This window comes from Malania oleifera, chromosome 6 (assembly GCF_029873635.1).
Source record: "Malania oleifera isolate guangnan ecotype guangnan chromosome 6, ASM2987363v1, whole genome shotgun sequence".
Lineage (NCBI taxonomy): Eukaryota > Viridiplantae > Streptophyta > Magnoliopsida > Santalales > Ximeniaceae > Malania > Malania oleifera.
In genome coordinates, this window is record NC_080422.1 from 56,593,153 (window position 1) to 56,619,651 (window position 26,499).

At 34.0% G+C, this 26,499-nt stretch overlaps 1 protein-coding gene across 6 annotated transcripts in view; it reads left to right on the top strand.

Annotated features, from left to right (window-relative positions):
* LOC131156980 (uncharacterized) overlaps window positions 1-26,000 on the top strand; it is a 91,965-nt gene extending 65,965 nt beyond the window's left edge. For 3 of the 6 annotated variants that reach the window (XM_058110771.1, XM_058110773.1, XM_058110775.1), the window contains 3 exons: window positions 2,956-3,028; window positions 20,794-20,939; window positions 25,695-26,000. In XM_058110771.1, coding sequence (XP_057966754.1) covers window positions 2,956-3,028; window positions 20,794-20,939; window positions 25,695-25,817 — 342 coding nt within the window. In that variant the 3' untranslated portion in view covers window positions 25,818-26,000. The remainder of the gene's footprint in view (window positions 1-2,955; window positions 3,029-20,793; window positions 20,940-25,694) is intronic. The other 3 variants (XM_058110772.1, XM_058110774.1, XM_058110776.1) reach the window with 1 other exon arrangement.
* Window positions 26,001-26,499: the final 499 nt, after the last annotated feature.

Here is a 26,499-nt window from a genome sequence, read left to right on the forward strand (position 1 = left end):
CCAAGGAAGAACGCTAAAAATGCCCTACCTTCCACCTTAGTCCTAGCTCTAGAAAATTCTCCACCTTTGTTCACCCAATCAACATCCAGTACTGCATGTTTCTAACACTTCGAGAACCCCTTTCCAACCGATCGAAAATTGGCAAGCTATCAGCAAACCAAATGAGAACCTCTTTGGAGAATCTTACCCACCTATAGCGAGAAATATTGCTTTCAAACACAAACAGATAGGGATCGAAGGTCTTCCCTTCAATTTGAATCCAATGACTTTGCGTTGCCTACTTTTGTCGAAGCCATAATTCAATCTTTTGTGAAAGAGAGAGAGAGAGAGGAAAGCTTTGTGAGAGATAGTGTGCTTCCCATTTTGCGAGACCATCGACTTCGCCGCCTCTCTAAAATAAAATATAACAACAACATCAATAATAACAACAAGCCTTAAGTCCCACTAGGTGGGGTCAGCTACATGAATTCTTTTTTTTGTTTTTTTCCAAACCACTCGATGAAGAGCATTTTCCTATACTAAATTAAGGGGTATTTAATCCTTCCTTACTACCTCATTGGTTCATTTCAAGTTATTTTAGGCCTACCCTTACCCTTTTCATACCAGAAACAACAACTAACTCACTTCTCCTGAAAGTTGCTCTACTAGTCTTACATTTCAAATGGTCAAACCATTTAAGTTGCCCTCCCTTATCTTGTCTTTCGATCGGTGCTATGCCTAAATTATTGCGTATATGCTCATTCCTTAGTTTATCTTTTAATGTTATATCATTGATCTACCTTAAGATTCACATTTCCCAACTTTTACTTTTTATACATGTTGTTTCTTAGTTGCCCAACATTCTAAACCATAAAACCATTCCTGGCCTTATAATCATCTTATAATTTTTTTTTTTTAATTTTAAGGGTATTTTATGATCACACAACAGACTCGACGCACTCCTCCATTTTACCTAACTTGTTTTAATTCTTTGTACTATATCTTCTTCAATTTGCCCTTCTGCTTGCATAATAGATCCAATGTATCTAAATATATTAATGCTATTAATTTCTTGATTATCAAGTTTAATCTTCTCTCCACTACTCCTACTTACGTTACTAAAATTACATTTCATATATTTTGTCTTATTCTTACTTATCCTAAAACCTTTGGACCCTAATGCAGTTCTCCATGGTTCTTTGATTCCACCCCGCTCCTACTTTCATCAATCAATACAATATCATCTGCAAGCAACATACACCAAGGGATCTCATTTTGGATATTTCTAGTAAGTTCATCAATGACTAAAGTAAAAAGATAAGGACTCAAAAATGAACCTTGATGTACACTTATTGTGATTGGAAAATCTCTAGATTCCCCTTCTATAGACCTAATGCTAGTCACTGCTCTATCATATATATCCTTAGTGACCTTAGTATATCTACTGCAAACCCCCTTTTTTTCTATGACCCACCAACGAACTTTTGTAGGTACTCTATCATATGCTTCTCTAGGTCAATAAAAGCTATATGCAAGTCCCTATTTTTTTCCCTAAACTTTTCCATTAATCTTCTTAAAAGATAAATAGCTTCATTTGTTGGTCTCTCAGGCATAAAACCAAATTGGTTCTTTGAAATCCTTGTTTCTAATCTTATTCTTTGTTCAATTATCCTTTCCCATAATTTCATCGTGTGACTCATGATCTTAATTCTACGATAGTTATTACAATTTTGAATATCGTCTTTGTTTTTTTTATAAAAGGTATTACCTTTTCCAAATTTCAAAGTAAGCTACATGGGTTTAGGGAAATTTTTATTTTTTATTTTAAAAAATATACCTGGAAGCATACATGTCAAGAGTCTATAATTAATACATTTTTTCTTCTTTTGCAACAACATTCTTCTTTTATATCAAAACAAAAGTTCTTTTTGTTATACCAAAATGAAATAGATTTGTCTTGAAGTCATTGTTTGTTTGACTTGTGTTGAGCAAGCATCACATTTAGGAGAGTTGTCACATGTTAGGAAGGCATGTTAGGACATAGTGTCCGCATAGATACCAATTTTATTTAAGAGTGTAGGTTCTACTTAGATTGCTCTTGAATTCTCCTATTTTAGAAAATGTAAAGGCCTTTCTAGTTGTGAAAGCAAATTTAATTTTCATATTTTGTTTTTCAAAGAATTATAAAAATGCCACCTTGTTCTCTAGCTTTGCAAAACCTGTATAGGTAACATGGAGAATATCTTATTTTCCATGTTCTCCATATAAATGTTAGAAAACTAGAAAGCAATGTGATATTTTAAAATTCTTCAGAAAACTGGAAATGGAAGATGTTTTCTTGAACTAATCTGGTAATTTCAATGAGGTAATTTGCATTTCAATGGTGGAAATTTCGATATTTCAATGAAAATTTCTGGAGTCTCATCTCAATTTACAGCAACTTCAATTTTGATTTGAAGAAACACCAGAAAAATGTAATAAATTATGGAAATTTTGAATAAAACATTTGAGAAATATTAGAATGGATTATTGAAATGATTTAGAAACAAACAAAAATCTCCAAAATTTGCTCTTTCTTTTTTCCAGTTTTTATTTTAGTTTTCCAAAATTTCAGACAATAAATCCGAAATTAAGGCAATTCCTGAAATTTCTAGAACTTGGGCTGAAATTTCAGCGAAAATTTTGCAAATAGGAATTGAAACTGGATTTCGTTCTAAACCTTTTAATTGAGATTATTTATTAATCTGAATTCCCTGACATGTATTGTGAATTTGTTATGTCTCAAGGACCGTGAAAACATATTTATATTTGACATTTTGACCATTGCTTATTGATTTGATTTCTCTTATATATATTGCAAATTGGTGATGTCTTTAGGGCAAGGTTGTTTGTGCATCTAGTCCATGACTTTTCAGTACCTTTTTTTTCTCCAAGATTTGTCATCCGTTACTCCCATAACTGTTTCTTCATTTTCAGATTGACACGCTGCTGGCATGTGGTGGACTTACAAAGAATCTGTTGTTCATGCAAGAGCATGCAAATATCATTGGTATATCTCTCTCTATCTCTTGTGCACGCGTGTGCTCGCACTTGCGCATGCATGGTTCGGCCTCCGCTTTCCCTCTCATAGTTTGGGGGGTGGGGAGGGGGTTACATGCATGGTCTTAAATTTCCACAAAATTGTTGAAATTCCCGATTTTTGTCACTCTCAAAATCGAGATGGCGGTCAATTAACCAATCATCTGAAATTTTTTGAAATCTCAACATTTTACCAACACTTGAAAATTTTAATTATAGAATGAAATTTTTCAAAATTCAAATGAGAGAGATTTAGGAATAAAGCGAAATTCCTCTCTTATTTTATTTTATTTTATTTTAATTGAAACAAAATATTATTACAAGGGCTTTTGCAATTATATGAAAAAAAAATAAACTTACAACAACATTTTATTTAACCATTCATGTCTAAATTATTACTATTTGTATAATAAATAATATTGAAATGATTTATGAGTTTCATTTGTATTAACTGAACATGTTTAATGCACTTTATCTTACAAATATGTTTGATACACATATTATATTACAAAATGTTTCCACCTCATACTCAACATAGAGGTATTTAACTTGTAATATATTAGTCTTGAAACTTACAATTATGTCCATTAATCATTTCTAAAGTTTCATAAAAAAATTCCATGATTTACTACTGATTTCCTTTATTTTTTCGAATCAAAATCGAAATTGACATCGAAATCGAAATTTTTGTACTTTTGAAGCTTCGCTATTTGAGTTGAAATCAAAATTTAAAACCTTGGTTACAGGTTCATATCCTTACTTTTATTATTAAAGAAAGATGGAACTTTGCTATTTGAAAAAAAAAAAAGGAAGAAAGAAATAAGGAACTTGAAATATGATGAGGACTAGAAGTCTTCCATAGAAGTAAAGTTTTGACACAAAGAAAAATAGAAAAGGATAAGTGACTTGTGAACTACCAATTCTTTTCTTAATGTAGATCTATGTGGAGTCGCCAATTCTAATTTCGTGGCATCCATGAGCAAGTGATTACAACTATCCATTAAATACTACACATAGGGACATATACACAATACTTAAATAAACCTGCAGATATAGTTTGCAAATTATTAAAAAATCCCTAGCTAACTAGCTTCCTAAACTTATGCCTGAAATAGATCTGTTGAATTGATGGTTTAAGTAGCATTTCTCTGTCATTTGTTCATACAAGTCTTTCCTTTTTGCTCGCCTACAATCCCAAACACCTCTTATTCCATTGCTTTAGATTATTTTTTACAAACTTCAATTTTCTCATCACTTAAAACCTTCCCACCCTGAACATAGCACTCCCTCCACCAATTTCTATTCTTCTCAGAATAGGCCCCACTGAACAGGACTAGAAGCTTTGGTGCACTATGGAGAAGTTGGATAAGATTTTGACTAATGTGATAGTGATTGTTAATTTGTGAACCTAGGGATTGGTTTAAGATTTCTCAAGGGTTAAAGCAAGGGGATCCATTGTCTCCTTTTTTTTTTGTTTACTTTGGTAGTTGATGGGTTGAGTAGGTTAATTTCAAATGCTCAAGATCATGGGACTAACGATAAATTTGTCTGAATGCAGGGTGGCGAGCATTGATTCGAGTAACTAGTTAATTAGAGGGTTATAGATTTCTTGCTGGTTTTGACTCTTTGGCTTGACCTTTATCATGTCTTCATCATTTCCCTTGGGGGTAATTCTTTGACTGTCGCGTTTTGGATATAGTGGTTGAGAGAGTGGGGAGAATATTAAAAGGTTGGATGGCGACTTATTTATTGTTGGGGGTAGCATGAGTGCTTCCCTTTCTAATATCTCCATTTATATCTTTATCTTTTTTTTTTTATAATTCCTAGGAGAGTGGCTATGACTTTTGAGAGAATTATGAGAGATTTCCTTTGGTCTGGCTTTGGAGGATAATAAGAGGGTTCACCTTGTTAGATGGGATGTGGTTGGGAGACCTAAATCTGAAGAGGAAGGAGGGGGGGGGGGGGGGAAGTGTTTGGAAACATGGTATATAAAAGCACCTCTTTGATTAGGAAGTGGTTATGGAGGTTCCCTTTAGAGATGAATTCTCCAGGGCTCCACGTTATGAGAAAGTATAGAATTCATAGGAATGAATGGGATACTCAAGGAAGCATCAATGCTGCCCTCGTAAGTCCCTCAAAATTTATTTTCTTGCTTGTCTATTTTTTTCCTGTTACTTGTTTTACAATGGATAATGGTAGTAGAATTTGTTTTTTGGAGGATATTTAGGCGGAAGAGATTTTGTTGAGCTTTTGGTGTGCTGCCTTTGTAGATTCTTTACTATTTCTCACCAATTTCAGCCTTTTTCTTTTTAGAAAAGAGGGTTGGGGGGGGGGGGGGGTGGTGCTCCATTGAATGGGATTTCCATTTCTTTAGAAGCCTTAATGAAAGAGAGGTTGATTAACTTACTTCTTTACCCTGGATGTGCTGGGCTATTTTGTTCCTACTATGAGGGGTGATGCTTAGCTTTTGGATCGTGATTCTTTGTGATCTTTCTCTTCTAAGTCTTTCTTTAATCATCTTATAAAACCATTAGTTCATAAGTTCCCACTGTGGAAATACCCGGTCCCTGATTTTCAGGGATACCGCCGTAGCAATTCTGATTTTATTATTAGTTGACTATGTTAATTTAGGAATACAGAGATTTTGGAAAATTCCCGATATCTTTATTAGTTTGTTTCCTATTTTGTAGTTTCCTATATTTGGCTACTTTCCTGATTTTGTGTAATTAGTATCTTGTTACCGAATATAGTGAAAAAGAACTTTTTTTCCTTCCATTATATACAGGCTGTACATTTATCATTAAGAAATAATAGAATTATTTTCTTCTCTGAAAACAACATGGTATCAAAGCCACCTCTGAACCATAGATAGATGACAAAATACGGGATGGCAATGGCTCGGCAAAGTCAATCCTTCTCTGAAGTGACCTCCGATCCTGAAGCCTCAACCACAGACAGCAATGGAGGATCAGATGCCAATCTTCTGTCCATTGCAGGGCACAAACTCAATGGACATAATTATCTTTAGTGGTCACAATCAGTAATGATGTTCATTTGCGGAAAGGGAAGAGACAATTACCTCACCGGAGTAGCAGCCCCATCAAGCAAAGAAGATCCGAAGTACAGAACATGGAAGTCAGAGAACAACACGTGATGTCCTGGCTTATCAACTCAATGACATACGAAATAAGAGAAAATTTCCTATTGTATTTGACGGCAAAGGAAATCTGGGATGCAGCCAAAGAAACGTATTCTAGCTTTGATAACTCATCCGAATTGTTTGCTATTGAAAGTATTCTTCACGATCTATGTCAAGGAGATCTCACGGTCACTCAACACTTCAACACTCTCACACGGAATTGGCAGCAATTAGACATGTTTGAAGAATACGATTGGAACTGCCCAGAAGATGGAATCAAATATCAGAAAATCATTGAAAATAAAAGACTATATAAATTTCTGTTAGCCCTCAACAAGGACCTTGATGAAGTTCAAGGAAGAATCATGGGGCTGAAACCCCTACCTAGTATTTGAGAGGCGTTTTCAGAAGTTCTCTAGAAGTGGAGAAGAATTGAAATAGTATTTCTTATTTTTGTAAAATTAGGTACAATCTGAATGTCTTATTTCTACAAGGATAATCTAAAAGGAAAGAATAGAAAAAAAGGAAAGAATGAAAATTGCTAACAAATCTCCTAGAAAATCTCCTAAGAATATATTCTAGAATATCTCCTTAGATTATTTACATAATTACAAAAATTTCTCCTATAATCAAGGAGAGTAGATTTACATAATTATAGAAATTTCACCTAGAATCAAGGAGAGTTGACTAGATAAATTATGAAACTTTCCAACACTCCCCCTCAAGCTGGTTTGAAGATGTCTTCCATAGCTAGCTTGTCGATCAAATTTTCAAATTGTAATAACTCGGAAAAGAAATATATATATATATATATATATATATTAAGTTAAAAAAAATTAAAATTATTAATCAATGAATTAATTAAACATTATTAAATTAATTAATTAAATAAACAAATAAAAGGAATAGTGTGGAAAATAAAAAAATTGAAATAAAAAAAAATATATATATATTAAGTTATATATGTGTATATATATATATATATATATATATATATATAATATTAAAATAATATAATGAATGTATGTAATAGGATGAATTGGATTTCAATTTGAAATCCAATTGTTTCCATCTTCTTCTGGAGCAGCCCCTCTTTGCATTTTATTTTATTTTATTTTTCTCTCTCATCACTCTATCTCTCAGTTTCTCATTTCTTTCCTCGTCTCCGTCTCTCGTTCACCTCGATTTTCTCGGCCAAACGAGCGCTGATCGGAAAACGGAAGGTACGTTGGGTTCCATTCTTTGCCACCTTCGATTTAACCGGAGTGGATTTTTCGTAGGAGTGTCATAGGCCCCACTCCTGGGGTAAGGTAAACTCTCACTTTTTCCTTAATTTCTCCTTAGATTTTCAGCTAAATCGACGATCGGGCACCACCATAGGGTCTTAGTTTCAATCGTTGTCATTTTGGCCGGAGTAAATTTTCAATTTGGGTTTCTTAGGCACCACTCCAAAGCGAGAGTGAGATTTGGGGAATTAATTAAATTCGTTATATTTGGAAGTTTAATTATTTATTTGAAATTTATGGGCTTAGGAAATGTTGAAATAATATTTTATTTAGGATTGATTTAATTGAACTAGGATTATTGAATTAGGGTTCGGGTGAGCGCCGCAAACATCTTTTCAGGGTCCTATTGGCATAGTTCAAGAAAACAGGTAAGAGGGAATATATATTAAACCAGATTTTTTTGAATTAATTGGAAAATGAAATATGTTATGAACATACATGTATATGTTTTTGTATGGGTTTAAAATGCCAACCGTTTAAATTACGTTTTCTGAGCCTAGGGCTATTTATTTAGATACGTATATGTGAAAATGAACTGATGTAAGTTAATGATATTTTCAGGAGAATAATGTAAAAAGGAAAGGTATATTTTTTGTATATAAATGTTAACTGTAGGTTGACTTATTTTATAAGAAATATATATATATGAATTTTACTTCTAAATAGTGTGGCTTGAGTAAAATAAAATTCTGTGTGGAATTATGTTATATGTATGAGATGCAGGATATACAGGAAATGAACTAAGTATGAAAACGATATATGAAATATGTTGCATGTGAGTGTTAATGCAACCATGAAAACAAAAACAGCTGAAAGATGCTGGGTAGCAGACTAGCGCATTTCTATGTGGACTAACACAAAAACAGCTGAAAGATACTGGGTAGCAGATTAGCGCATTTCTATGTGGACTAACGCAAAAAAGCTGAAAGATGCTGGGTATGTTATAAAATGAAATGAAATGTGAATGAAATAGAAATGAAATGTGAAATGTGAATGATGTAAAATGGAAAAGAGCCACGTAAAGTGAAATGCAATGAAATGTCAAAGTTAAGAACATGAACAGATAATAATTGCAAGATAAATGATAGACAAAATAATGTATTGCAATAGTATCAGTATGTATGCTAGTATAACATGGTACGTGTTAGGGGCAGGGCAAACTCTTTGCCCGAGGGCTTGTTGAGAAAGGCGAGTGCCATCAGATGTAGCAGTAGGCTGCATAACGTATTAGGGCAGAGGGAAATACTTGTATGGGCGGGTAAATTTCCTTATTCTTGGGAGCCTTTGTCGATAAACCTTTGTATGAATAGTGTGAGTACGAGATTACTTTTTCACCTGAGGGCATATTGAGTAAGGTAAGTGCCCTGATATGCTTCAGTTGTGACCATGGGTTGCTTAAAGTATCAGAGAAGAGGGTGCTACTTGTATGGGCGGGTAAACACTCAAATCCTTAGGTATTCTCGTGGGTAAAATACCTTGCATGTGTTTGATCAGGCTCAGGAAAGGATTTTAGAAATTATGATAATGATTTGCAAATGATGAATACATATACATATGTTATTTACAAACCTTATGTTGGCCACACGTTAATTTAATATATTATTTCTTCCCTTACTGCAATGTATCTCATTCGAATACAAATTCATCTTTTTGAGGACCTCTACGTGATCGAGCTTAGAGAGCTCAGGGTTGTTATAGTATTTTTGAGTTAGAAAGAAAAAGGTAAAAGCTTGATGATATTTTTGAGTTGTATTAAGTTTTTATGTTTTATGTTTTAAGTTTTCTGAGATATGGATGGTTGTGAATACTGGATGTTGGAGATATGTATATATGTAGATGCAGGTTGATGGATGGATTATTTGGGATGTTATAGTTAGAAACTTTGGTATTTTATATTGTTGGAGGATTATATTTATGTTTTCGGCTGTGTAAATGATAATAGAATGTCAGGTATCAGGTAACTGAATGGATGATGTAGCACCCAGGTCCCACCCGGTGGGTTCGGGGCACCACGAAGCACAGTTTATTTAGGTATAACGCACCAGACCGGGTTTTTGGGTTTGGGGCATTACACAAATTGCTTCTTTGGTAGTTTTTTTGTAAGTATATCTGCTACTTGTTTAGTAGTAGAGATATAGGGTAAAAAAATCAATCTACTGTCCGACTTCTCCTTTATAAAATGCTCGTTGACCTCAACATGTTTTGTTTTATCATGAAGCACTGAATTGTGAGCAATGGCTATGGAAAATTTGTTATCGCAATACAATCTCATAGATAGCGGATTAGTGACTTTCAATTCTTCCAATAATTTAACTCCATGAGCAACTGCTCTAAATTCTGCCTCTGCACTACTCCTAGCTACCACATTTTGTTTTTTGCTTTGCCATGTAACCAAATTTCCACCAACGAAGGCACAATAACTAGAAGTTGATCTTCGATCGGTTATACTCCTAGCCCAATCTGCATCAGTGTATACCTCAACTTGTAGATGTCTATGGTCTTCAAACAATAGACCTTTTCCTGGAGTTCCCTTTAAATATCATAGGATTCTATAAACTGCATCAAAGTGGTCAGGCCCTGGTGAGTGCATGAATTGGCTTACCATATTGACAGTAAAGGCTCTGTTAGGACATGTATGTGATAGATAAAGTAGCCTTCCAAGGTACTAGTCTCTATAGGTTACTTCCTCAGGCTTGGCAGGTTGTAGTTTAAGATTAGGCTCTATACGTGTCTCAGCTGCTTTACACCCTAGTAAACCTGTTTCTCCAAGCAAGTCAAGCACATATTTTCTTTGTGAAACAAAAATACCTTTTCTTGACCTTGCAAATTCCATACCGAGAAAATACTTCAAGTCACCCAAGTCTTTAATCTCAAATTCATTAGCAAGCATCTGTTTTAATTTCTCAAGTTCCTTGCTGTCATTACTTGTCAAAATAATATTGTCAACTTAAACAATTAGAATAGCAACCTTCCCTTCACTTGAGTGCTTATAGAACATGGTGTGATCAACTTGACCTTGGCTGTAACTTACAGCCTTCCCAAAGTGTTTAAACCAAGCTCTCGGAGATTGCTTGAGCCCATACAATGATCTTTTCATTTTACACACCTTATCTCTGCCACGATTACCTTCAAAACCTAGTGGTAATTCCATAAACACTTCATCCTCTAGATCTCCATTTAAAAAGGCATTCTTTACATCCAACTAGTGTAAGGGCCATTTGGAATGTACAACTAAGGAGAGTAACACTCAGATTAAATTTATCTTGGCCGCTGGAGCAAAAGTTTCTTGATAGTCAATTCCGTATGCTTGTGTAAACCCTTTTGCAACGAATCTTGCCTTATATCTCTCTATATTGCCGTCAGCCTTGCATTTAACTGTAAACACCCACTTGCAATCTACAGTTTTTTTTTTTTTTTTTTTTTCCTTTGGTAAATCAACAATTTCCCAAGTACTGTTGTTCTGTAGTGCATTCATTTCATCTCTTCAAGAACTACTACTTTCCAATCCGGATGTTCCATAGCTTCCTGAATGGTCCTTGGAACAAATAGGTGAGAAATATTGGATGTAAAGGCCTTATGATGAGAGAGTTTATGGTATGATAAATATTTGACAATGGGGTGTGTGGTACAGGTTCTAACTCCTTTCCTAATGACTATAGGTACATCAAGGTCAATAGATTGATCAACTGGAAGTGTAGTAGAAGGATTACCTGGGATTTCCAAATGACTAGTTTTTGGAGGTGATGATTGATTCTGCTCTGAAATTGTGGGACGATCCTTAGTATTAGAACAGTACCTGCCTCTAGTATAAACACAAAGCTCAGAAAAGGGATTATTCTGTTGCAATTTTCCCCCTATTTGTGATTCCCTTCTGCTTTGTACAGGCAGATTAGGATTTCCATTTTTTTCACTATTTAAAATTTTAGTTCCTTGAATCTTTTGTATAGGGATGTCAATGTCAAGGAAAACATTAGGCATTGGTATAGAAGTTTGCCAAAACTGATCTTCACTACTCTCTTTCTTCCCCTGAAGATAAGTTTGGTTAAAGTAAAACTGATTTTCAACAAAAATGACATCCATACTGATGTGAATTTTTTTGGTTTTTGGATTCAAACATTCATTATACCCTCTCTTATTGGGAGCATATCTAAGAAACACACGTTTTTCAGCCCTAGGATCAAGTTTAGATCTAAGGTGAGCTGGTATATGAAGAAGAACAGTGCATTCAAATACTTTTAGAGGCAGATCAGAAATTATCCTATTATCAGGAAAGGATTTTTTTAGGCATGCCAAAGGAGTGATATACTGCAACACACGGGTAGGCATTCTATTAATAAGGTAACAAGCAGTTAGAATAGCATTCCCCCACAAATATTTTGGAATATGCATTGAAAACATTATAGCCTGTGCAACCTCAAGTAAATGACGATTTTTTCTTTCAGCGATGCCATTTTGTTATGGGGTGTCACGACAAGTGGATTGATGTTGAATCCCTCTTTCTTTCAAAAAATCTCCCAAAACTTGGATGAAATATTTTGTACCATTATCCATACGAAGGAATTTTGTGACAATTAGTGAGCTATTAACACTGCAAAGAATCCGGTGCATATCGATAGGACAAAACATGTGGAGATAGATCGCCACGTCATAAAGGAGGAGATAGAAAATGGGACAGTTAGTCTGCTATACACGCTGATAAGTCAGCAAATAGCAAGTATCCTCACTAAAGCTCTACCAAGGAAGAATTTTGAAGCTTTGAGTACCAAGCTTGGCTTGATTAACATCTACGCCTAGCTTGAGGGGGAGTGTGGAAATACTCGATCCCTGATTTTTCAAGGATACCATTGCAGCAATTCTGATTTTATTATTAGTTGACTACGTTAATTTAGGAATGAGATTTTGGAAAATTCCTGATATCTCTATTAGTTTGTTTCATATTTTATAGTTTCTTATATTGGCTAGTTTCCTGATTTTGTGGTAAATAGTATCTTGTTACCGAATATAGTGAAAGGAACTTTTCTTCCTTCCATTATATACAAGCTGTACATTTATCATTAAAAAAATAAGAGAATTATTTTCTTCTCTAAAATAAAAAAAATGTACAAAGGTGTGCCTTGAAAACACCTTTTAGAACACCATTGATATTAAACAGGGAAGATCGATAATATTGCATGACTCCTTTCATAATTGTTTTCTTTGGAAAAACTACTGAAAATACCATAAGATCAAAAAATGCTGGTAGAAATATCTATTTCATCTTACATAGGATGGAGATAATATTCTTTAATATCTTCGAACAATTGTTCGAAGAAGTTACCATTGATTTCATATATATCGTTATTCATGTAACCATGCACTCCAGCTCCCAAGAATAGTTGCAACAAAACATGACAATCACGAATTTTGCATCTTGATACCTATCATCCTTGATACTAACATAACCATAGGATACTTTATTGATTTGAGAAAGTCGAAGAAGTGCTTGCCTTTTTAGCATGTAGGAGGCTTAACACAATGGTTGCCATCTTATTATATGTTCAATTCCTGTATTTTCATGTCATACAATCCATTCAAATTCAATCTATATTTTGGTCAACCCCTCCATGACTTCTAGATTATGTCATTTTGTAAGTTTATGCCAAGGGGAAAAAAACATTTCTTTGTTCAACTCGTTTCTTCAAGACCATGTTTGTTTTGATTCAGCCATTTCCTTCATTTGACATCCTTCAAATTCTTAAATTGGTTTAAATCATCTTCCCTGGCCAATTCTCAAGGTGCTAACCAATGCTCAACCTGACTATTAAATGCTTTACTCCTCCAAGGATGATATGCAAGCAAGCAGAATGCATTGGTGTCCTATATAATTGGTTTTGGTTCTAATGCCTACAATGTCATCTCATCATTATAAACACAATATATCGTGTACTTGTTTGTGCTTTAGCTGGATAAGTTCCTATAAGTATAAAAATCATTTGTAGACAATAATGATGCTTTCAACTGAAAATATTGCCCTCTAGTACCATCATAAATTCATTCATTAGCTTCATGGCAGTCCTTCGATTAATTTTAATCCAAGGTCTCTAATCAGCACCAATGTTGTTTCTAGGAGTTAAAACACCAATATCAAAGGCTGTGCTGTAGGAAGTGCTTCTATTTTCAATTGGATTGAAACCATGTGTTGCTAACCCAAATACATATCATGTCATGATATTGCCTGTTGAAATCCTTCCAAGATTTAGAATCTGCTAGTTGTTTTAAAACATTTGCTTGATTTCTAATTTTTTCATATAATACTTCAAGGTTCACTTAAAATATTATATTTTATTGTTTATTTTTGTGACTCGGCCTGAGCTTGACCTAGCCTGCGGAATATTGTAGTCAATAATGTGCAAGCTTGAGTTGACTTGCCTAATGTGTGGGTCTAATACAGAGACCTGCACATACTCATGTTTATACATGCTGACACGTGTACACAATATTGCACATGGGTAGCATATGCCTGCATCCTAGTCATGTGTTCCTGCACAAAGTAATTAATAGAATATAATATTTCAAGTGAAAAACTATAAAATTGCTATCAACTGTGAAGAAAAAAGGCAGAATGGATACTTTAATTTGATACATCCATAGATTTAAGGACCAGTTAATAGCAGAAAGGTTCTGTCATTAACTTTATAAAGGGGTCTTTATGTATTTTAAAAACAAAGGAGTTGCAATATAATTAATAATACAATATATTAGAATGCAATTCAAGATAATATTATTCGAATGTTATAGTAATATTACTTTTAACTTTTGATATTATTGTAATTCATTATTATAAGTATCGTAATAGTGTATGATAATACTATATTTTAGGGGCCATTTATGGCTGGGTGGCAAAATAGTGGGGACCATTTATTACTGAAAATTGGGATGGCTGTGGTACTGTAAGATACTTGTGGTTGAGCATAGAAATGAGACTTATTTTTTGTAGGGATCCTTCATTTTTTAGGGAGTGTGAGATTGCCGCTGCCACTTTGAAGGCATGAAACAAATGCCGGAACAGTCACATTCCTAAGAATCTTGAAAATCCTACAAACCAAACACTGCTGAAGGGGCATGTCGGACACACTGTTACTCCTTTTCTTTAGAACTTTCACGTAAAGCAACTTCACTAGAAAAGACAAGGATGATTCTTTTTTGCACGTTGGATATTATGAGAAAGGGATGTATTATTTTAGTAACCGGGTGATGATATGGGATTTTATATCGTTCATATCTTTTTTATTATTAATATATGAAGAGGACCTGGAGCTATATGCAACTCTTAAGATTGCCGACTTCAGTTTTCTTATTTTCTCTTCATTTCTCTGCTTCCCTCTTCTTCTTTCCCTTTTTTAATCCTAGTGCTATATTTTCTTCATTAAATATTCTATTTATTTCTGAGTTGTAACATGGTACAGAGCAATAAACGCATTCGAGTATGAGAGATCTGGTCATTGGTTAGCCTCTTCTATTTCCTTCTTGAATCAGATATCTTATTTCTGGTTTGAGAGTTGTTTAAGCTTTTTGTTAATGAGAGATCTGGTCGTTGGTTAGCCTCTTCTATTTCATTGGTTTTCTTGTGTGCATAATTTATTGTGTGCTTTAGTTGGTTGTTTTCTGTTCGTAATGTCAAATCAGTCTCTTTTTTTCTCCACCTTAAAGCCTGCAATTGCTAGTTGTGAAGTGCCCCTGTTTCTTTGAGGTTTTAGCTGTTTTTTCAAGGACTAGTGTGCACATATTTATGTGTGCAATTACTCCCAGAGTGCTGCAGTTGCTGCTCTGTGACTGCGGACTGCAGATGCTGTTTATGACACTGTTCCTTCATGCCCTTATTTTGTTATTTCTGCTACTCCTTCAGTCCTAGAGTGTTGCAGCTATTAATCTGTGGTCATGGTGCTGCTTGAACATTTTACTGTTCATGCTTTTTGTGGTCAACACTGTGTTATATCCCTTTTCTGTAGCCGCTTGGCCATGGTGCATCTTGAATTTTGCAGTGCTTCCTTTCTGCATTCAGTTCTCCCAGGTTGCTAATTGTGCTGGTGCAAGTTTTTTGCTGTTCTACTTGCCTGGTGCTGGCATGTGGAGATTTATGGTGTGTTATTGGGGTTGTTCTGATATAAAAGGCTTTTGGTGATTCTGCTAACATGAAAGATGCTCCAATTACTACTTGTGATCTCAAGTGGCACAAGTGTACATCACACAAGGGAATTCCAATTATCTGCTGCATTCTCCACCATATCCGAATTCCACAACAACAACAAACCAAGCCTTAGGTCCCACTAAACAGGTGTCGGCTACATGAATCCTTTGTCACCAATAACGGTTGTGGCGTAACCATCACGACTGTTGTGAACATTATGTCGGGTAACAAACATCATGTCCATGAACTCATTTTTTTGCATTACAAAACTTCTTAAAAACAAATAGATTCACATATTTTTGATCCTAAAATCCTATTTACTAATGCTTTAAATGGTTTTTAATAAATTTTAATCACTTTAAATATAACACATTCTACAAGTATTGGATGTCATCTTGGTTGCTTTAGTTGCTATTGGTGAGAAGAAGCATGGATTTGCTTCTTTTCACTACTTTATTGATTATAAGTTAAACTCAAACTAAAAAAAATGTTAAATATGAAGAAGTATAAAATGTAGAATGCCATCTTTTGTACTCTTTGTCTTTAATGGAGTTTTTTTTTATCCAAAAGGTAAAATATAGAATGTTCATAAATTTAAAGAAATATAAAATATAGAATGCCATCTTTTGTACTCTTTTAGCCTTTAATGAAATCTGTGTTGTCCAAAAAATAACATTTGAATGTTCATATGTTAAACTAAAATAAAAATGCATACAATAAAATGTATTAGTCTCCAAACTAGGTGTAAGAAAAATAGAAACAATTTCGAAGAACTTGGAATATGAACATATATAATTTAATGAGAGGAAACATTAGGTTTATTTGAATGGTAGTTAATAAAAATAGTGCATACTTTATGTCTAGGAAAATAAACCCAAAAATGAATTTTTTTAATAAAAAAAATTACTAACTAAATAAGCCAACGTAAAATTGATTCTAAGTTTCAATAAAAGGAAAAGAGGGGAAAGAGCAAAAGAAAGAAAGAGGACAAGCCTGTTTTTGTCATTCAGAACTAGTCTAGCATTGTAACTGCCGTTATAGTTGTCAATCAAAGTACCTTTAAGATTTTGCCCTGGAAGCCACAAATACCGTAATATATAGGGGTACACAAAAATTACGAAAAACCAAAACCGAAAATTGAACTGAAACCGAACCGAAACACATCTCGGTTTGGCCTTTCGGTTTATGGCTTCGGTTTTAAAAGATAAAAATTTCGGTTTTGATTTCAATTTTGGTCCAAAACCAAACCGTAAAAACCGAAAATCGAAAACTGAATTAGTAAATTATTATTGTATAATTTTATATAATACTAATATTCAAAGAACCCGCGCAGTTCGAGCAGCACACTTATGCTCATCGGAGAACCCGTGCAGTAAGCTTGCGGCTATGGTATTTAACTCAAGAGTCATATATATATCTGTTTCGGATGCAGATGCTGGAGTTCTACCGAGAAAATGACCAAGTGGTCCTCCAGATGCGATCGCACCACCACAACCGCCGAGAAAGCCCTCAAGTTTAGGACTTGGACCGCTGGCGAGAGAGAAGATGAACCAATTTTGGGAAGCATCCGTGCCAACTCACCGAAAGTTGCAAAGCTCTTGGCTGTCCCCGGGGAATTGATTCTCTCGCAATGCGTGGCCTCCACGCACTCCTCTTCTTCCTTTTTGTTCACTCCGCAGTTTGCAACTCTCGTCACTGCTCTGGGATCTCGAAACGCTACCTCTGAATGGTTCACACTTCTCATCCCACATCGGTTGCACATGGGAAGGGAACTAGTTTCCCTTCCTATAAATACCAACTCCACCCCTCCCTTCTCTTTAGCCTTCAGCTTTACAAGCTAGGCCCATGTTTTGGGTGTGGGCAGCAGCCTGCAGGCCCATGGAAGCTAATGGCTAAAAGTTTGTTATAATTTAAAATTTTGAAAATCGAAACCGAACCGGAAAACCAGCGGTTTAGTTTTTTATAAACCGACGGTTTACGGTTCGGTATCGGCTTGTGAAATTTTAAAACCAAAAATTTCGGTTCACTGTTCGGTTTTGTTAATAATTGAATGGTCCAAACCAAATAAAACCGATTACAGCCCTAGTTACATAACATTCGTAACTACTGCTGCACATCAATTTTTAAAACTATGCTTTGGAGGAAAATGAAGAGCAACCATAGAAGGTATTGCTTTAATGTGAAAAAATATAAACACTCTTTTGCTCAAAAGAGTGTTCCATTCCTTGGTCACGTGGTTGAACAAGGCTATTTCCGAATAGATATGGAGAAGGTGAGAACTATTTGAATATTGGAAGATTTTGATGATGTTGATGGAGCTGTAAATCTTTCTTGGACTCGTCAATTACTATTGCGAGTTTGTGGAGGGGTACTCAAGGAGGCTGCCCCATAAATCATATTGTCAAAGAAGGGTCATAGGTGGAACTGGAAACAAGAGTGCTAGGATACCTTTGACAACTTGAAGAAAGCAATGATGAGAGATTTGGTACTTGTTGTTCTTGATGTCATGAAGCCTTTAGAGGTCCAAAGGCTTGGCATTAGACTATGACCTCAATGGAGTCTTGTTGGATGCACATCTGTGTTGCATATGAGAGTTGTAAGATTAGTTGAAGCTAAATGAAAACAGACAGCTAAAAAGGAGAAGCTAGTGGGGATTCAATGTCATCTTGTGCACTACGTAAGCTTAGTGAAGCTAAATGAAAGCACACATCATTTACCTACATGGGTCTAAGTTTATGGTAAAGACGAATAATTCAGTTGTCAGCCATTTCTTTACACAACCCAAGTTATCTCTTGAGTAGGCCTGATGGGAAGAATTTTGCGCAAAGTGTGATTTTTCTTTTGAGTAGAAGGCTAGGCAAATTAACCAAGTTGCAGTTGCACTAAGTTGAAACCCCAAGCTTGTGGCCTTACAACTAATAACATGCTTGACGGTAACTAAGGTACCATGATAATGAGGGTGTATTGAAGAGAACCTTGTTAAAGATTTAGTTGCTCAAAACCTGTAGACATTGGTGGAAGAGGCAAAGCATGCCATTTCTAAAGAATCTAAACCGACTCTTTATGCCTCAAGATGGTGTTGAACTTTGGCATTGTTGAGGAGTACTACTAGTTGCACATGCATGATGAGGTGACATCTCACCTACGAGCAAGACAAGGTCAAACAAAAGAAGGTTGTTGGAGCCTCTTTAAGTACCACAAGATCGTGGGAGAGTGTCTTATTTGAACTCGCCCAAAGTCAGGGACATAAGTTTATACGTGTGGTTATTTACATGTTTTGAAAGTACAGTAATTTTCATACCAACACCGAAGTATTTTTTGGTAGGAGAAGTCATAGTTGCTTTTCAAGCACATTGTGAAGTGTTGGGGGTTCCCCAAGACATTATTAGTGATTGAGATGCAAGATTCACGAGAAATTTTTGGACAAAACTTTTTAGAGTTCTCAATTCCCAATTGGACATCTGTTTGAGCTACCATTCACAGACAGATGGACAAATTGAGAGATTCAACGGGCTATTAAAGGAGTACCTATGCCATTTCCTTATCACCAATTGGAAGAATTGGGTGCAACTACTCAATGTGGCTCAACTATGTTTCCAAACACAAAAGAACTCAATAACCAACAATAGACCCTTTGGTTTTTCACACCTCATGTAGTGGATGAGTTGTACAAAGGAAAGAATCCAAGAGCATACTTCTTCTCCAAATAAAATGCAGTCAAAACATGGAGATTGCCCTAGCCTACTTGGAGAAAGCATCCAACAGATGAAGAAGTGGGCAGATCAAGGGAGGATACCGTTGCACTTCCACATGGGTGACCTGGTGCTTGTTAAGTTCCATCGAGAACAAATCAAGCCATGACGAGATTGAGATACTCCTAATCACAATTATAAAGGACTAGTCCTTATCTTGGGCCAAAGTTGGGAAGACCTTGTACAAGGTTGATCCTCCGGCTTGGATTTTTCACAACCTCAACCATTTATTACCAATAATTCGAGGTCACACAAGCAGAGCACCATTGAAAACTGTGCAACCCAACATATGAGGAATTGAAGGTATCCTTACAGTTAGGGAATTTAGTTTTGGGGAAAAATAAATTAACTAGATGTTAGTAGAAGACATGGATTTATTTTGTCGATAGTTGAAGAGTTCTTAATGTCAAAGTCTATAAGGACGTCAACTGCATAAGCTAGGGAGAATGTTTTGTGCCAAGTTTGTATGCCTGCCTATGTCCACTTGTCTTGTCCACGTGGGATGAGTGGCCATTATGTAAATACTAGTGTAGGTTTTATTCTTTAAATATGATAATGCTTAGTCAAAAAGAGCAATATTACTCCTCTATTATATTGATGTCTCCTAGTTTTAGGGGATGATGAGTGTTTACCAATCATTGTTAATATCACTATCTATTTTAAATATGTATATCCTACTTGTTCCCATTGCTAAAGCCACATTGCCTACGGAGGTGCTCTAAATGAATTGGGTTGCTTTATGGTTTACCATTTGACTCTTGTTTACTATTAGATTATTACTTTACCTAAAAGCTTAAGCTGTTATGTTAACATTTACATTCATGTTGCTTACTGCCTTTGCTTACTTTGTATTCAATGGTTGTGAATTTGTTTATATGGTAGAACCGCAGTTTACTTTCAAATGATTAGTTAAGCTAGTGTGCTACAACTAGTGGCGCACAGCCTTTTAGAAGGTGTGAAGTGTTTGACTTGTGACATTTATGGAAGAGCACTATTTCCATTGTTGTAATATTCTTCTCATAAGTTAGATGTTATCTTATATTACATTTATTTTTCTTCCAAATTCTTTGAGCTTTATATATGAACTCACAAGAGCTTTTACCAATCAACAAAACATTGGTGTGGAAATTTATTCCCAAGAAATATTGCACTAGCTATTGTGCAATCTGTTGGACTAATTCTTTCTGTATATTGGATTTCAATCACCCCTCCATCTGCATGCTAACAAATCTGTACTCATTTCGGGTGCATACTCAAAAGTTTAAGAGGGTGCAAATTTCTCATAGAAGTTTCCTTGTAGGCATGAGGTAGAAAGTGGTAATGTTCAAGGACACTAGATTATAATGACCTTCATTTAACATTACTGTGCACATTGTTTAACTAGAGCCTTAGTTGTTTGTGCTTGGCCAGGTTGCCCGATAATTCTGCCAAGAGAGAGTGAACCTGTGCTCTTAGGTGCTGCAATTCTTGGTGCTGTTGCTGCGAAGAAATACTCTACTCTCCATGAGGCCATGAAGGCATTGAATGTTGCTGGTCAGGTATTCGCAATAGTTTCTTTTTCACTTTTTGTTATCTGTTTTTGTGTTATTTCATTTTTTTTCCCGAAAGAGTGGCAAGGTGAAAAAGATTTTCCAGCTGAGGCAACTTGAGCCCAGCTTGGGATAAAATTTATGGAGTTTACCAATTAAGCTTTCTAGTTTCTGCACACATGTAGCAGCACATAAAATAGGTACACATAGTAGACCATATTCTGAAATTTTAATTTTAAGAAAATAGAATCTATTTACTAATATTTTAGAAGTGGTGTAAAATTGTATTTATCAAAAACAAGAAAAAAATACATAACCACATTTTATCAAATACTATATGTAAAAGTATGGATAATGTAATTTATTTTGTTGACAAAAATACCCTTATCTTTTAGAAGTAAGACAAACATTTTTAAAAAGCATTAAATTCAATTAACATGAGCTAAAATAAAATTTACTCTAAATAGGTTAAGATTTGAACTTTGGAAAAAATAATGAGCACAATAGTATCATAGATGTTAAGTAAAAAAGGTATATCCTAAATAAATGTCATTATTGAAAATAAATAACGGCATGACTTCCAAAAGATAAGTATTAGAAATAAAATATATACATAGAAGCTCTTTTCAGAAAATAAAGTTTAAATTTGTTTTAAACTAATGAATTAACAAACAATGAAGTAAATAAAAAATAGTGATTATAATTTTTATTTATTTTTAGTTAAAACTGCAATTTATATTAGTGTGTGCTGTTTGCAGATGAAATTATTTTGATTGATGAAAATAGGAGTGAAGTAGAATCTAAGCTAGAAGTGTAGAGAGAAGCTTTAAAGTCTAGAGGTTTGAAGATAAAAAATGTAATTTCTGTCATGGTAGGAGGAATATTGGAAAAAAGATTAAACATTATGGTCGATAAATTAATAGCACTGGTAGATATTGTTTCCTTGGGTCTATATGAAAGCAGAAGTAGATATTGAAGAGGATGTAATACATGGAGTTAAGCAGGTTGGCTAAAATGGAAGAGTGGTTTGGAATTGGGAGTGCTGTAAAATCGTAGAATATCCCTAAAGTTTGGAAAGTTCTACATAAAGGCAATAAGACCAGTCATACTTTATGGATCAAAATGTTGGACAACTAAGAAACAACATATCCAAAAGTTGTCAAAATGCAAATGTTGAGATGGATGAATGGTATAACATTAAAGGATAAATTAAAGAATGAGCATATTCACAATACATTAAGCATAACATGGGCCAAAGTAAGATAAGGGAGTGGCGTCTTTTAAAAGGTTTGGCCATTTGAAACATAGGACAAATAGTGCACTATTGAGGAGTGAGCGAGCTAGTTATTGTTACTAGTAGTAAAAAGGGTAGGGATAGACTTAAAAAGTAATATGGAATGAGATAGTGACGAATGGTTTAATAGATCTTAAGCTAACCAAGGAAAATGCCCTCGATTGTGTGAATTGATGGAAAAGGATTCATGTAGCGGAACCTATCTAGTGGAACTTATAGCTTTGGTTTGTTATTGTTGTTTTGTGTGTGCATGCGCTCCCCTGTGCTCCACTTTTTAGTATGTAAATTAAATATTATTTTAATGTTCAGTAAATCAAAAACATAAACACACAATTTAAACAATAAAAAATTAATTGTCATACTTTAAGAATTTGACAGGCAGCTCACGTAGGCCTTATAAAATTAACTGCAAAGTCTATAAAAATACAAATATATTAAATGTTTTGTCCAAAAAAAAAACATTGTGATAATATACTTGACTTTTTCAAATTACATTACACATACCCGTAACATAACACCTATTATCAATCTGCAAACTATGTTTATACATACTATCAATTAACTGCTCAATGATAATTTTATTTGGTGTTTTTCTTATGATATCTACGTATGTACTCTATAACTTTTTTCTTTGAAATTTAAAATTTAAGAATAATGTGATATATTAATAAATATATTATAAAAAAAAATTCAAGGTATATACAGCAAGGTATTATCTATTAGCTAAAAATAGGAGTACATAAATACTAGATAACTATATTACAATTTTATAAAGAAACAAGTTTTATATTTCCATTAGAATTATATCAGTATATTAATATTTCTAAAATTTTAATTTAAGCAATATAATTTCACTATCATATGTTAGACTTATTATATTTTAGCTGTTGTAAAATGTAGTAAAAGGGTGTTTTGTCCATGTCAAATACGTCAACACTCTTTGGACTATTCTTCTGTATATGCATCTACACTTGACAAACGAGCAGACGCTTCTCCAACACTTCTTTTAACAATAAAAATGCATTCTATCATTACTTATTTTATTTATTTCATTACAAAACACAATTACAACTTTGGTATTTTTTTTTAATAAACTTAATATTGACATTTCCAAGAGAACAAGTTATATATTGAGAATTTTCACAAATAGGAAAGAAGAAAATGCATATACATTTACTATTTTCATGCACATTAGTGACATTATATCTAAATAGAAATACTATATAATCTTTACTTACATATCCTTAGCATATCTTGACTTGTGTTTCTTTTACCTATATCTGTGTTTTGTTTCCTGTATTTTTGCCTGTGTTTATAAATTCCTATAAATAACAGAGTATTTTTACTTTAGAAGCTTAGTTATGACAACGTAATATCAGTATATTTTTTTAATAAAAAATCAAAAATATATTTAAAATTATCTAAATATCACTGAGATTATGCACTTGCAGGTGCGGACAATGTATGTGACCTTTTTTCTTGTATAATTAAATAGACAAGTATTAAACTATGGATATTAAATAATAAAATAATCAATTATGTCTGAACATTTTTATTTGGAAAAGGTATCCCCTCAGTTTGCTCTTTATAAATTTAAGAGTTGACTTTTAATGAATTTTAAAAAATATTTGAATTTTTACTTAAAATTAAGCGTGAAAAGCATTGTTCAGATATAATTCATTTAATATACTCTTTATATTGTGCTTAAAAATGACCTTTAGTTCATATATATATTGGTAAATATGGACATATTTAATCAATATTTTTTATTATAAAATATGTGTAGATGTAACTCATTTGACCAATTTTGGTTACATAAGATACATTTTTATTTTTTATTTTTAAAAAGGTAGAAACAGTAAATTATCAGACTTTACTTTGGCTTCTTACTTTTTTGAATAATGCTTTAATTTGTATTAATAGATTTTTTATTATTATTTTATTTTATTTTATTTTTTGCATATTTGCAACTTTTCGCATATTTGAAAAGAATATTTTTGTATTTTTTTTCACCATTTCATAATAAAATCCTCTATTTGACATACACGTTGCAGCCAATTCCATCCTTTGCTGTGACATTTTCTTGTACATATAACCATTCTCTGCACCTTTTTTATACATCCTTTAGTGGTAGCAATTTTTATTGTTTTGTGATTTTATATTTTCCCACTAATCTCTAAACCTTTTTCAACTTCTATTTTGTTTTGTGATGAGTAATTTTTAGTTTTCATATGAATATTAGTGTTTTAATGGTGGGCCTTGGCTCAATGGTAAAGTTGCTCCTTTTTGACCTGTTTGGTCCCCAGTTCGAATCCAAGTAAACAACCTCTCTATATAAAAGCAGAGGTAAGGTTGCATACACCATGACGACCCTCCCTTTACACTTGTGAAGTGGGGAGCCTTGTGGCCTAGGGACGCCCTTTATGAATATTAGTGTTTCTATTATATGAATTAAAAATTTATGAGGATTTCTTGAGAACGTCTTTAATTTTAATGTTATAGAATTATATTTTATCTACTGCTGAAGCAAGTTGAAACCTAAAATCTACCAAATCAATTAACAATATTTTGATTTTACACTTTCTTAATGTTTGATGTTTCTTAATTTTTAATCATACTAGAACAAATTTTCATTTTTAGTAGTATATAATAAAAAGATAAAATATAATGGAAAATGAATTTCCTTCTTATTTTCCTTTGCGTTCTTTTCCCCAAACAAAATCCTTTATGCAAATGGACCGTCAAAAAAAAAAAAAAAAAAACTTGAAAACGTAATCAAATGTACTGTTAGAATTGTGAGACCTTTTTGGGAGGAAAAAGGGTCATCGGATATCTATGCAGCTATACTTTGTAGCTTTGTCAATTTATTAATTGCTGAGGCTGCTCTAGCTCACCTGATCCAGGCTTTTATCTTCTAGTCTTGTGCCCAGGCTTCAGCCAAGGTTTCTTGGCTGGCTTTCTGGCTTACTGCTGGTCCTAATTCATGAACTTACAAACAATTCTAGAATAATATGCTTTCTTGGGAAGAATTGGATATTCAAGAGTTATAGAGAGGAATGATAGTTTTCTTTTGACATGAAAAAGAATTCCGGTTGGGGCATTTTCCACGACTAAAACAAAATATTATTTATTTGGTATTTTATTTTTGGCAGTGCCATGTGGACTGGACAGTGTAATGTAAACAAAAAAAAAATCTGCATTTTTTTTAATAAATACACATAGCATTAGGTTATTCATCCTCCTTCAATGCATGGGGAACCCTATTCCTTGTGCCACTTTCTGAGTTAACTTATCTTATTTACTTTGTCAAAAAAAAAAAAAATTACAAAACTTCTTGTGTCTGAAGTACTTTGCCCCAAATAATGGCATCTTTTCTTTTCTGTCAGCTCTAGAAGATGTTGTCCAATTCTTACAAAGAACCCTGGTGTTCCCTCTTTTTCTTAACAATTTGGTTTCTTGAATCTGTGCAGGTTGTGTGTCCATCCAATGATTCAAAGGTGAAGAAGTACCATGATGCTAAATATCGTATTTTCCGTGATCTTTATGTGCAGCAGTTATCTCGTCGTTCAATTATGGCTCAAGCTTTGGCATAGGTTGTAGGGGGGCTGCTTTGGGAGGCTAGGATGCCCTTTTAGATTGAAAGATTTTGCTGTGAAGTGAACTCTTACTGTGCTTGATTGCAGCTATTTTTTATCCACTTGAAAATTCTAATTTCTATTGAGCTTTCTCCTTGGAGAAGCCTCCAATAAAGATCACAGTTTTGCAGCCTTGCCAAAGATTGATTGGGGAGTGAGGAGAATTCTTTTCCTTTTCCATGTTCCTCATTTCCTTCTTGACTTGTTGCATGCAGGGCAGTTCGTTTTCCATTTCTTCTCGACATCTTCGATTTGTGAGCAGTTTTATTAATTGATACCCCAAAAAGCACAATAATCAGCCTTGCCATTCCAGATTGTAGCTTTTGTTTCACTGATTTCTTGTAAATCTTGCTTAAGTTGGGTCAGAGATTAAAACTCAGCTCATGACCTCAGGTGGGAATTCCATAGGCACCTTAATAAATTCTTGACCCCAACATCATTGGTGATGAAACGCTTTTAATATTTTCATACCAAACTGAGATTCTCCATTGGGGATTTCACTAAATTTTTTCCACATGCTACCTCACTCAAGGCATGCAGTTCCGAAAAGTGAAGCAAGAGAAAAATGTTATAATATTTTCTGTGTCTCATCTTCCTGTGATCTGTGATTTATCATTTTCTTTCTTTTGATAAATTTATG